Source organism: Girardinichthys multiradiatus, chromosome 14 (assembly GCF_021462225.1).
Source record: "Girardinichthys multiradiatus isolate DD_20200921_A chromosome 14, DD_fGirMul_XY1, whole genome shotgun sequence".
Classification (NCBI taxonomy): Eukaryota; Metazoa; Chordata; class Actinopteri; order Cyprinodontiformes; family Goodeidae; genus Girardinichthys; species Girardinichthys multiradiatus.
Genome location: NC_061807.1, coordinates 24,540,406 through 24,553,789, shown reverse-complemented (window position 1 = coordinate 24,553,789; position 13,384 = coordinate 24,540,406). Strand labels below are relative to the sequence as shown.

The window sequence follows — 13,384 nt, the reverse complement described above, 5'->3', positions numbered from 1 at the left end:
ACATATTTTCAGTTGTTTCACACTTTTTTGTTCAGTATATAATTCCACATGTGTAAATTTATAGTTTTGATGCCTTCAGTGTGAAGCTACAATATTCATAGTCATGAAAATAAAGAAAACTCTTTGAATGGGAAGGTGTGTCCAAACGTTTGGTCTGTACTGTATATGTGTCAGGGAAACAGGGATTAGTCTTACCTTATTTTCTATGCTTGTTAAGAAATGATAAATGACCTGCACTTAAGCCGCTTTATCAAGTCCAAGAATCCAAAAGCGCAAAGAAATATAGAAAAAGTTCAATGTACCCAATTGATATAAATCTACTTTAATATATTATAAACATATATTAATTATAAAAAATATAAGATTTTTGATTATGTATTGCCATAACACAAACAACAAATACACAACATGTAATATAGTTTTTATAAAAACGCTTCCATTAGGTGCACTGATCTTATGACTAGTCTGATTCTAAATGTCTAAAAGAAAACTACTACACTTCTTTTGCACTTTGTATGTTGAGAAAAAAGCAAAATGAATGACATTCTAATGGATAAAATATTTCACATTGAAAAATATTTGATATTTGTATACAATTTTAAAATTAACCATAATAAACTTACTGTCCAGATTATATCTGAAGACATTCATATAGACATGTTTATTGGTTACTGGGCGTCATAAATGTTAACCAAGAAGAAGTAATTTTTTCTTCGATTAGTGTGCATATTTGCAAGTGCAGATCCTAACTTCCCTGCAAGAGCCTTCTAAAATGTCTCCCCCCTCCCTTCTCCACAGAAACAACTGTGACACCCTACCACGTTAGAAATGTAGGCTTCAGTACCAAGAATGAGGGGCAAGGGGTTGTAGGACACAAGGAAGGATAGAAAGGAAGAAAGAACTTAAGGAAGAAATGGTGGTTGGACACAAGAACAGAAGAGAGGTTGGACACAATGATGAAAGGACATTAGAAAGGAGGAAAAATATAAGAAAAATAAGTAAGGGCCAAATGAAAAAAGGAAGAAAGGAGGGAAAAAAAAGAGAGAGGGAGGAAGAATACTATAAATGTAAGGGAGGACTCAAGAAAGGAAGTCAAGAAGGAAGGACATAAGGTAGTAAGCTCAGAATGTTTAGAAAATGTTATAGGTAATAAAGTCTGGAAATCCAAATTTATATATTTCCAAACCTACTGTCTTTCTTTATATTTGTCCAGACTTTGTAAATACTGAAATCAAAATTCACACTGTTCTAGAATAATAAGGAACCCTGTTTTATGGATAAAAGCTAAAAAAGCAAATACCCTACCTTAACATCAACATGGGCCATCAGGACTGCAAAGTTGGTGAGATGGGTGCAAGAACAGGTGGTGTGTGTCCTATTGGTGCTCAGCAAGCGGCAGTCCTGTGTCGACCAGTAACCGGTCATGGTGCGCTTGGAGTAGCTCCAGAACGAGCAGTTGGGGTTGAAGTTTTCCTTAGATTGCTGTTGGAAAAACATTTTAAAAAAAGACTGCATAAGCAGAGTAAAAATTCCCCTCTCACTGTTTGAAACGCAGGTGTCTGAAACTAATCACACCACATTCATGTTTGATTTATTTTGTTTGCACAGTAAAAATCTGCCAAAAAAAGGTTAATTTACCCCCACTGCAGTCCACATCCATTCTACGTGAATAGCAGGTGCCTTCACTGTCAGAAAGCATCAAGCGGCCTCATGCCTGTTTTTCATTGTGTTTTTTGACCTTTCTCTTTAACTCTCGCTGCATGACAATGGACTGCCCCATTGTTTAATAGGCATTGCTGCCGTCTGTGCCGGGCTGCCACCCTAATGACAAGCGAGTCTCTCTGTGATCTTGCTCGCCATTTTATAAAAGTCATCCACAACACAAAGGCTTAATAACACAACAAATTGTAAGTGCTGATAAATGGATGCACTAAAAGCCATTCCCTCTCGAGTCAAATTTTCTTTTGCACTGTAGCTGCAGAAACAAAGAAAGTACACCCACATTTTCTTTAGTGACTCTCAGCATTCTCAGTGACTCTCAGCACTATCTCCCTTTTTACTGTAAACACTGTGACGATCTGGGGTTTTATTTCCTCCTGGTTTCACTTTTGTTCTTTGGTAATTAGTCTAATAAGATTTATCCTCAGTGAATGCAGGTTTTCCACTGATTGCGTTTACCCTTCACACATTCAGAACCTACTTCACTGCAAGGAGATAGGATGACCCTCCGTCACCATTAATGGCTTTAATTGGGCCCGTTAAATGGGAAGGCAGGGAAGCGAAACAATAACTAGAGGACACATAATCATCCCAGGAGACCAGCAGACCAAAACCTCATGGTTAAACAGGGAGGCAGCCAGCAGGATACCAAACCACCCCGAGATGCCGCCATACATACTGTACATGAGTTATACTCAATAGGAACATTAATTACATCTAATTTGAGATGGAAGCCAATATTTTATATGAACAACCTGCTCTGCAACAGCAAGCCAATGCACATTAGTACCATTTAACATTCATTTATGGCTTCAATCAAATGCCTAAAGCTATTTCTACCTATTAATGAGCACATTTCTATTATTTTTTGTCAGACATAATGTTGCCTTTTAAAAGAATTAGGTTAACTCCCATTGATTAAAATTAGCACAGATTACCAAACATTCTGGGCTAAATTCACGTACCCAGTGTCAGTTAATTCAAATTCATTTACCTATATTTTGTTAAATTAAGTCTGCAAAAAAAACCTAAATAAAAAAAAAAAATATGAAGACATCAGTGAATTCCTTTTAATTCAATATATCATAATAAATTATATATTAGTTATTAAAGGTTTGTTGTGATAAATCCATGACTTCTTAACCCTTGTTTTCATCTGGCTTTTACAATACCACCAAATTTGTGACATATTATACAAACCTAATTTTATTTGTTGCCTGTTGCAAGAAACTATTCTAAACATCTCTCTGTAATAGAGAGGGGTGGGAGTTCTAATTTAGGGGGAACATTAAATCTAAAGACGCATAATATTCTGATGACAAGAAGCTGTTTCCTACATATATTTTAGGCGTAAAATTGTGAAACAGTTGAAGGGTAGAATTGAAAACCCAAAAATATCATTTAGTTTAGAAAAAATATGAGGAGGATATGAGAAGGATTCACTGGGTTGTTAATTACAGGGTGGATAACTAACACTATTGTAATGAATGGTGTTTGTTGCTGTTGTTTTCTTGGTTTGTTATGTATATGTTGCTTAATGTGAGTGTGAGCTTATGTTTAGTTAATAATGTATGACGGTTTTTTATGTCGTATTAATAATTAATTGGACATTTAATAAATAGTACTAAAGGGGGGTGTGGTAAATAAGTATACATACTTGTATCTCATTATTTTTTTCTCTTTGTATTAATTGATGAATTTGATGTTGGAAATACTCGATCAAAAATTCGGCCCTCAATAAGGTCATGTGTAATGAGATAAATTATTTTCTGAAAAAACAATAACAAAACTGTAAAAAAGCAGTATCCCACCTTTGTTGGGCTTTCAAAACGTTGCCTTTGCCGTTGCCTTCTATCGAGTGGTGAGCCCTTGATTTGACGGCCCTGTTAATCTTGTACATCAATACTGCATCCAATAAGGTTTAGTTAATAAACTAAGAAATATTTAGAAGTCATGATTATTAAGTGAAGAAGAACATAAACCCAGTGTATACACAATATCTGCCATATGTATGAACGTTTCTGTGTTCATGACATGTTTCAGTTCTAAAAAGAAAACTAGTAGCTCTCTCTGTACATTTTCATTTGACGAGCTGGGGAAGGGTTAGCAAAAGGGCAGCTTTGTATTAAAGAGTTTTTATATGAGCATGAAAAAGTACCCCAACATCAGACCAATACTAAAATTAGTCTTCGATTTACCAATTTCTTCTAGGGCTGGTGATTCAGAACAGCAGCTGCTCTGACGTCGTCCCCCTGACATTTTCCCACCATTTAGTTTTAACATCCTTGAGCTATAGTCATTTTAGTCATCATCATCTTTCTGCTCTCTTTTCATTTTTTTTTGCTGTTGTGTGCTTTCTTTGAACAGACAAAATCTACTGCAGCTCTCTTATGGCTATTCAACATCTCTGATATTTGCTGAAGGCGCTGTTTTTAGACAAAACCGGGATATTTTGAGGAAGGTAGAGTGTGAATAAGAAAATGGAGTCGGGAGGGAGAAGTCATGGCGCCCCACGATGACTAAGCACCCTCCAGTAAGGCTGACTTGAACTGATATTTGCTCAGAAGATCAAGCTGGTTTTCAGGCCAATAAACAACAATGTGCCTTCATCGTGACCAACACCGTTTGTGACAATTTAATATGTGACACCTTCCCATGAATAAGACATTTTCAAATTTAATAATTTTTGCTGTCTAAAGACAGGATTTGCACATTTATGATGCGCTTCAGGGGGAGAGAAAATTATGATGAAAGGTTCTATCAAGAAGGCGCCACAGTAAGTGTGCTCTCTGTGTAAACAAATGGGAAGAGACAAAGAGCACATTAAATGCAGCTGCGCTGACATCTAAGTACAAACAAATCCCTCTCCCCTCAGGTCCAAATACACACAGACACACAGATACAGAAAGAGAAAATGTACCTGCAGATGCCTGATGGTAAAAATGACAGGGTCAGACAGATAGACTTTGTTAGAGTCCTTGTTGATGGCAGCTGTGATAACGGGTGAGTTGACAATCACGGAGTAATTGGTTGCCACAGCTTCGCTGCCCAACTTCATGCTGGCATTCTCCGTGGAAAGATAACTGCCAATGTGTTTGTACAGGACAAACGCTATTCGAATTTCGCCTGCAAGAGAAAAGTTAGGATAAATACTTTATAAAGGATGAACTGCAGTGTGTATTTCAGTAGAAGTATTTCCTCAAGATTTCTGTCAGCTTTGTCCCCCTTTAGTTGTAGGAACATGAAGGGATGGTTAGCTCCTTGCAGGGTAGTTCGAAATTGCAAAACTAAAACCGCCTTTGGTCAGAAAACAGTTGCTGTTGCCTTAAGTTTTTTAATTTGCTGCAGCTTTGAAAATATATGGAGCGTAGCTAGTGTAAGGTGCAAAGTAAAAATAGAGCTCCGGTAAGTCTCTTCTGTCATTTTATAAACTGTACTCTAAGTTTTATAAACAGTACATTCTGATTTGCACTTTCTTGTCTCAGTCCTGTAAACCGTGATCATTAAAGCATTTCAGGTTAGGCAAAGTTCAAAAGTCAAAATGTTTTGCACTTTCAGAATTCTTAAATCCTTTAACTTTTGCATGAATGGCTGCATCAGTTCAGTGTGGCGTGAAGGAGATCAGATTGTGGCTCTGTTGAGATGTTCAGGAAGTTCAGGTTGCTTTAATAACGTCCTTCAGCTCATCTTCATTGTTGGCTCCGGTGTCTCTCATCTTCCTCATGAATATACTCCATGGATTCTTTATGGTGTTTAGGTCAGGCCAGTTCACTGGCAAGTCACGATGATATCATGGTCATTAAACCAGGTATTGGTACTTTTGACAGTGTGCGCAGAAGCCAAGTACTACTGGAAAATGAAATCAGCATCTTCATAAACCTTGTCAGGAGAAGGAAGCATGGCATGCTGACTTTGGAGCTGATGAAACACAGTGGACCAATACCAACAGGTGACACAATCCTCACAATACAGCATTTTTTTCTTGCTGCTGGTGCATGAATTTCTAGCACATATTTTCCTTCCACTCAACTTTCCATTCATATGCTTGGATACAGCACTCTGGACAACAGATAGTGAATTACCCTCCATGTGGAGCATGTCAGAGATTGTTTTCCTCATGGTTTCGTAGGCAATAACATAATATTTTTTTTTACTTTAAATGTATTTTATTATTAGTCTTATGTGAAAAAACAAACAAACAAAAAAAAAGAATCTATAAATTGTAGTTATAGAGATATAAGTTTACACCACCTCCAGTTGACATTTGTATTTTACAGATTGGAATAACACTAAGACTGAAAAAGAAACAACAGTAGAAAGAACAATTAAAAATGATTCCACATTTAAAACATTTTAAATAAGGAATTGCACAATACTTTTTAGAAAAAGAGCGAAACATTAACATGACAGTAAACATTTCCTAAACTTTAGCCTTCAAAAATGTGTCCAAACCTTACGTAATTGCATTGGCAAAGGTATTTCCTTCAAATTTTTCTTGTTAATAATTTTCTTCTCTTTCTGCCCCCGTCTCCCCCTCTTGTGATTTTCACTTTTGAGAACAGATATCAAAGAAAGTTCCCGTCTGTGATCGAGATCACTCACTCCAATGAAAAGGAAACAATTTGGGTGCTGTAGCGCTGGATGATGGTGTCCTGCTGTCCTGATGTGCCTGTGCACGGCTGGACATGGACACGGGCCTCCAGCTGAGAGACAGCCAACAATCGACGCAGTCTATCTTGATTTAAATGAGCTGGCAGTAACATCTGCACTAGAAGATGGCTTAAGTATTGTCTTTTGGCTTTAGCTTTTCAACATTTTATGCATTTAGTTCTGTGAACTTTCCTCTAGCTGCACAACAGCAATAGAGACTTCAGAACACCAGTATAAGGTCTTGACGTCTTACCGTTTCTTCCGTGCTGCTTTAGCGTGTTTGCTGACAGGTGGATTGAGCTGCCTTGCCCTCCAGTTTGTGGGAACTTCAGATCAGGCAAATTCCCATCTGTGCTCATCCTTGCGACCTCCAGCTCTGCACAAAAACAGAACAAACAGGACAAAACTTTGAGGAATCAATAAAAGCCTGAGGATACTCTGAAAACACTGAGGTCATGACCTTTCTAATTTGTTTTGTAGATTTCAATGTAAAAACTGATATTTTGAAGTAAAACTTGAAGTAAAACTCCCAAAGGTAATCTTGGCAAATATGAGCTGAAACATGCAGTCACATGTTATGTTATTTTGGGCCTTTAACCATGCATTTACTCTATTAAGTCTTAAGTTTAGATAATGATTTAGGTATAATGAAATTTCTAAAAGATAATTTGGTATAATGTCTCTTAGCAAGTTGAACTGTGATCACTTGTTTTTTTTTTTTTATAGCTATCAACAACCATCTGGCATAAAAGCACTTGGCTGGATATTGGACCACAATTTTTTTTCAGAATTGATGGATTAAATTTAAATTGGTAGGTTATCTGGCATGAACCTGGAATTTGAACATAGTCCACACATTTTCAACAGGGTTGAGGCTGGGGCTATTTCAGAAGCTTAATGTTGGCCTCCATTCATTTCAGAATTATAGTGGCAGTATTATGCTGTGGGACTGTTTAGCTGTCAGAGATACAAGTGAATTACACAAAACAGAAAGAAAAAAAAAAAAAGAAAAATAACCTTCAAATTTCTCAACTTCATTTTAAATCAGTAGAAGGATGGTTAGAACCAGGACACAAATGTGTGTTCCAGTCAGAAAATGATCCAAAACACACATCAAAAGTGGTTTTGTGGTTGAGGTGCAACCTGCTAAGGTATATTAATACAAATATTGCTGGATGTGTGTGTAAATATTTCAGCCTGTATTCACAATTCTCTATTTAGGGGTTAGAGAAAATCCACAAAAAGCTAGAAAGTGTCACAACTATGCACCCAATTCCTGTTTTAACAAAATATTGAAGTTGGATGTTGCACAATTCCACCCTAAAAAACAATGCAAATAAATCACAGAAAGCCCAAAATCAGCGTTTGTGCTGATAGCCGAATGCAAACCTCTGATAGGACCTGCTTGCATGTTACTCCATCTATATAAGAATATATATACGTCTAGGCAAAAAAAATGTATGCACAAAAGTAGCAATTGGCGAGGTTCAAACACATCTCCAGTTGTGTCATACTCGAAAAAGTCTGCATCTCCCAGGATCATACAGCACATCACTACTCTGAGTGTTGCATCTTTAAAGACCTATCAAGCTTTCAAACTAGACTACAGGGGTTGTTAGTGTTTTTCTTTAGGAAAAGAGACTTTTGAATGCAAAAATGACGCTATCGATACATTAAAAAAGAAATCCTTTATATAATTTTTCTCATTATGAACCGAGACAGGTAGAGATATAGGTAGAAGATAAAGAGCAGTCTACACAGCATCCCAATAGCTGTTGTGTCTGTAGCAAGCTCCAAATTTATGGTTCAAAGATTTCCTGTGTCACACAGGAAAGGAAAATGAGCTGCTGATAGCGGTCTAGTTGAAATAAGGAGCCCATTCCATCAAAGTTATTATATTAAGATACAATTTAATAAAGCTATAGTGTCCGCTTATGTTATGTAGCTGCCAATGATGTGAAGTTTCAGCATCCCTAAACGTCAAAATTCCTGCGAATAAAGTAAAGAAACCAGTGATTCATCTATTGGTAGAAATAACATGCCCACTGCATTATTACTCAACATTTGGTCAAGAATTATGAACACTACTGTTGAATAAACACAGTTTAAAGGTGATGGGTCATATTACAGAAAGACTGTAAGACAGACTACTGTTCAAAACAGGTGGAACATATCAAACATGGTTTTGTCTTTCGGAAGTAGATCAACCAAGAAACCTGGACTTTCGTTCAAGAAATTATGGTAGGGCGTTTTTTTTTTGTTTTTTTTTTTGTTTTAAAGGTATCTGGTACCTATTAGAAAAACAATATTCAACAGAATTCTGACCAGTGGTAGATTTGTATAGTCCATTTAAAACAATGTTTACAAAACTGCAAAAAGAAAGCTTCAGATAATTTTTTTCTGATATTCTTTTTGATTTAGGTTCATTTTTAAAACATTTTATTTGTGTGTTTTCTACAAAGTACATAACGCCCACAGTGAGTTCCACAAAGGTGGTTTAGGCTCATCTAAACACCTTGAGACTGAGACCAAAATTCACACAAAAGCATTTTCACCAACAGAAGTTCAGGCTTCCTACCTGCTACATCTACATCATAGTTTACTTTGCGCCTGCCAAGTTCCTCGTTCTGCACACATTTGGCTCTGCATTCAGTCCTCAGTTCTTGAACAATCAGCTTACCAGATTGAGAAAACAGAGACTTTTAACTCGGGTACCTTATAGAAACCAACTGTTTTAGACAGGTACTAGCACCACATAAAAAAATAAGAAAAAATAAAAAATTATTCCAAGTCTTTTAGGCGACAAAAAATTGTGTGAACTAAATCCTACTTTAAAGTCTTAATCCTAACCTTACCCTGGCCTTCAGTTTAAAGTCATAAGGATTAGTGCTTGAAATGGTCGATGAAAAAATGGGACATTCCTTTGACAAGCTCCAAAAGTTGCTCACTCCTTTCACAGTAAAAAAATAAATATAAATAGGCCACATAAAATATCCAGTACCTTATTAAGAAATCTTAACATGTTGATATCACATATTCTTATTTATCAATGGGAAATAAAGTGATTGACCTGCTAATAAACAAGAAATATATATATATATATATATATATATATATATATATATATACACACATATATCAGTGGCGGATGCAATTTCAAGATCGCTGATTCACTCATTTCGCTGTCAATCAAAAAGGGATTCAGCCTCAGACAGATCATCCATCCAATCATCATGCAGAAGCTGAGCGTCTGGGCCGGCCGAGGCCAGCCTACTGCCCCATAGACCCCCAGAGACGCTGAGCGTCCGATGGGCGGGACAAAGCCCAGCATTTTTGCTTCGCTATTGAACTCACTGTTTAACACTAGAACTCCCAGGGCCGTCAATTTGACGGTTTTGAAAGTTTGACAGGCCATAACTGGTTTATAAAAGCTGTTATCTTCCTGGCATCCTGACTTTTTCTAAACCTGTGTCTTGTGTGTTCCTATGTCTCTATTTAAAAAAAATAACAAAGCAAATAAAAGATCTAATTATTTCTACCTCTAACTACCACAGCCGCTATTTTGACGGCCCTGTTATTTACATCGATATTTATTTTCCGCGGCTGAGTATACGCGCGAGCTATGCCTAGCAACCGCCACAGTCTGAGAAGGAGATTGTTGGCGTCCTTCAAATGGCTTCTAGAAGGATATTTTCTGCTCAAGAGACATTGGAAATGCTTCAAAAATTAGATGATCGAGATTCTGGGTCAAGAGGGATTCTGACGGCTCTTGGTCAGCATTCAGTTCCACTGACAGCGGGTCAGAGAGCGACCCTCCCCCGGCCAAAAAACACGAGTCGTCCCGTTAACAGGAGGTTGTGGTGCATTATTTCAAGGAAGTAAAAGACTAGCCTATGTAACGATTTTATCATTAGTTATATATAGTTTACAGATTAGTAAACTAATAATATATAAACTATAGCAACAGTGCCACAATCAGCGCACTGTTGCTGATTCAGAGACAGGGAGACGAGCCAGGTGCCCAGTGCCCAGCTATAAACCCAGCAATCCAGCTCACTGGCAGGACAAAAACTAAAAAACAAGGTACTGATAATGGAAAAAGAAATAAACAATAAGTTAGGTCATAGATATAGTCGCCCAGTAACAACGATCTATTCTGCGCTTTACAACGTTTTCATCGCAAGACGAGCGCACACCTGGGAGGGAGGAGGTGATAGGAAGGGAAGGGACTGTGTGGACAGTGGTAGGGGGAGGAAGAAAGTAGAGGGAGGCGTCAGAGCCAGAACGCGTTGACAGAGCGCCAGATCCAAGATGCCCAGACGGCGTTGGTCTGCTTGGAGGTCGCCGAAATGCTCATCCACGTTCAGGGCAGCAGGGTGGCTGAGGCCTGCAGAGTTTTAGGAGATGATTCCTTCTCGGACATGAGTGTGGATGAGCTAAAGGCATTTTTAGCACTAGTTTATATCCGCGAAGTGAAAGGGGGGCGTAACATGGAGCTGTCCAGCCTTTGGTCAGATTAGTAAAGCTTTTTTTTTAAATGTACCCACTACTCTGTATTATTTTTCAGTACAATTTATAAATAATGATAAAACTTAATAGGTTTTGATCAAATACTATTATTAATTCTTGTCAAAAACAAAATTTTATAGCGTTAATGTGATGACGTCATCACCGCCTTCGCATCCAGAATGCTCGCCGTCAAATTGACGGGCTTGGGAGTTCTAGTGTTAAAGCACTGTGAAGCTGTAGGAATGAGTGAGAGGAAAGCTGATAAGAAGTGATAAGAAGCTGATTCTGAACAAAAGTTGAGCGTGTTGTAGCCATTTTGGTGCATCCTGTAGCAATCTACCACTGTTTCCACCACTCCTCACTCAGCTTTGAGACGAGGAACAGGTCATCTCAAGTAATCCCAAAAGACCACAATAAGATCAAGATCTGAGCTTTGACAAATTTCAGGACTTTCTGATTCTTATTTATCCACCATGGTGGATTTAGTGTTATGTTTGTCTGCACACCACGTTTTGAGTCTCCCCCAAACTCTTGAATGGGCTTTGCTTGACAATCATGTCAAGGCTGCTAGTATTCATGCCTGTGAACCTTTTTCTACCAAAGGTTTTTCTTCCACTAAACATTCTGTTAAAATACACCACGCTACCTTACATTTAATGGCTTACTTTCCTTGTGGAGGCTATTATTGGCTGTCTGTGGGACAACTGTCAAGTCAGGAATCATATGTTGGCCATAACAAAACATTTCTATAGAATTTTTTATGATCTTATTGAAAATTTACATTTCCTGAGAAGCTAAATTTGTGTTTTTATTAGCTGTAAGCTAATCTATTCTAAGTGACTGAGATGAACTAGTCTAATGGTTGCTTTGACAATAAATTACTTTCAATGAAATATTTTTCTACCTCTGTGGGACCTTTGCTGGCACACGTCATTGTTGTTGTGTTTGAAGTCAGAAAGTTAAACATTTTGTACAAAAGTGGCACCTTGTTTTATCTCTCAATGTCGCCACTGATATAACAGTAGTAAGGCTAAAGGGACAATGCACATTTGTAATGATTCAAATTGCATAGAATAAGCAGAGAACAGCCATAGGGTTACTAGCAAGGCGCTTTAATATTCTTGCTGATCTGAGCAGCAAGGACAATAAAACCAGTGCAGTAGATGCAGTCATTGTTACAGCAGCAGTAAAGCTGCCTGATTAGTCTGAAGTGGTGACTCTCATCTTGAAACACCGCCCAAACAAGAGTAAGAGAAAGAAACTTAATTAAATCTGATAACGAATTCAGTTGGTGATCGGATGTTGCAGTGACACAATGACTTTGATAAAGGTTAGAGCCATCGGAGGACTTCGGAGAGGGCACATTTAATCCTCCCTTTGTATCTGTTTTCATACCATGGCTTTCCATCGTTTCTATTTTTAAAAAATCTTTTGTATTAGTATTCTCTTGTGCTTTTCTAAAGGCCACAGGGTTTTTGATACATTCCTATTCAACTTAGCTAAGACAATACCCCAGATAATGCAGCATTCCCTGGATTCCAAGCCTGCCTTTGGAATAAAGGAAGCATTTTTCTTCTCCCTCTGTACGCTCTCTTTTTTCCCCGCGTGGCTGTGTAAAAGAGCTTACGACAGGCTTTGGGGAATTTCTTTGATGCCATAGGAGCAGCCAGACCCAAGGGCTATACCTTCAAAGCAGGGTTTGAATAACATGGCTAATCGGCAGAAATCAGTTCATGAGATTATCTAGGATGGAGCGAAGTGAACTGCACTGCAGACAAAGCCCTCCATGGGCACACACACTAGGAAATGTAAACACAAACATTGTTATAATGGCTGAAGAAATACAGTACCTTTCCAAAAATATTAACCTCTAGAAGTTTTTCATAGTATGTCACAATTCAACTACACAGTTTAATGTATTTTATGGTGATTTCATGATTTATATGCACAAAAATCAAAAGTGAAAGGAAAGTGACACAAGGTTTTCGATTTATTTTCAAATAGAAATATAAAATGGATGGTGTGTATTTTTATTCAGCCCATCCTTTACTGCAATTACAGCTCTTACAAGTCTTTTGGGTTTTGTTTCTACCACCTTTACACACAAAGACTGAAAATGCTACCCATTCCTTGTTACCAAATAGCTCAAGCTCAGTTAGATTATATGAAGTGCAAAGGTGAACATGAATTTTCAAGTGTTGCCAAAATCTCCATTGGATTCAGGTCTTTACTTTGGCTGGGCAATTCTAGCACATGAACATACTTTGATCAAAATCCACTTTCCTCCACGTTTTAGGCGTCCAGGTGTGTCTGCAACCACCTGACTTAATAGGTGATTAGGAGGCTTCTGCAGCACTTGATGGCATGCTGAGGAAGTAATGCAATCATTTGAACCAGGTGTGCCATAGCAGAGTGACATCTAAAACATAAAGGACAGTGGGACAGGAGGACCAGGATTGAAAACTACTGATCTAAACCATTCCATCATATATTTCGCTATGTGAAG

General features: G+C 37.8%; 1 protein-coding gene across 15 annotated transcripts in view; it reads right to left on the bottom strand.

Annotated features, from left to right (window-relative positions):
• The window catches only part of LOC124880236 (adhesion G protein-coupled receptor L3-like), a 357,339-nt gene that overhangs the window by 66,049 nt on the left and 277,906 nt on the right, over positions 1 to 13,384 (bottom strand). For all 15 annotated transcript variants that reach the window (XM_047385217.1, XM_047385213.1, XM_047385214.1 and 12 more), the window contains 3 exons: positions 6,623 to 6,745; positions 4,640 to 4,845; positions 1,306 to 1,482 (listed from right to left, as the gene is read on the bottom strand). In XM_047385217.1, the coding sequence (XP_047241173.1) occupies positions 1,306 to 1,482; positions 4,640 to 4,845; positions 6,623 to 6,745 (506 nt within the window). The remainder of the gene's footprint in view (positions 1 to 1,305; positions 1,483 to 4,639; positions 4,846 to 6,622; positions 6,746 to 13,384) is intronic.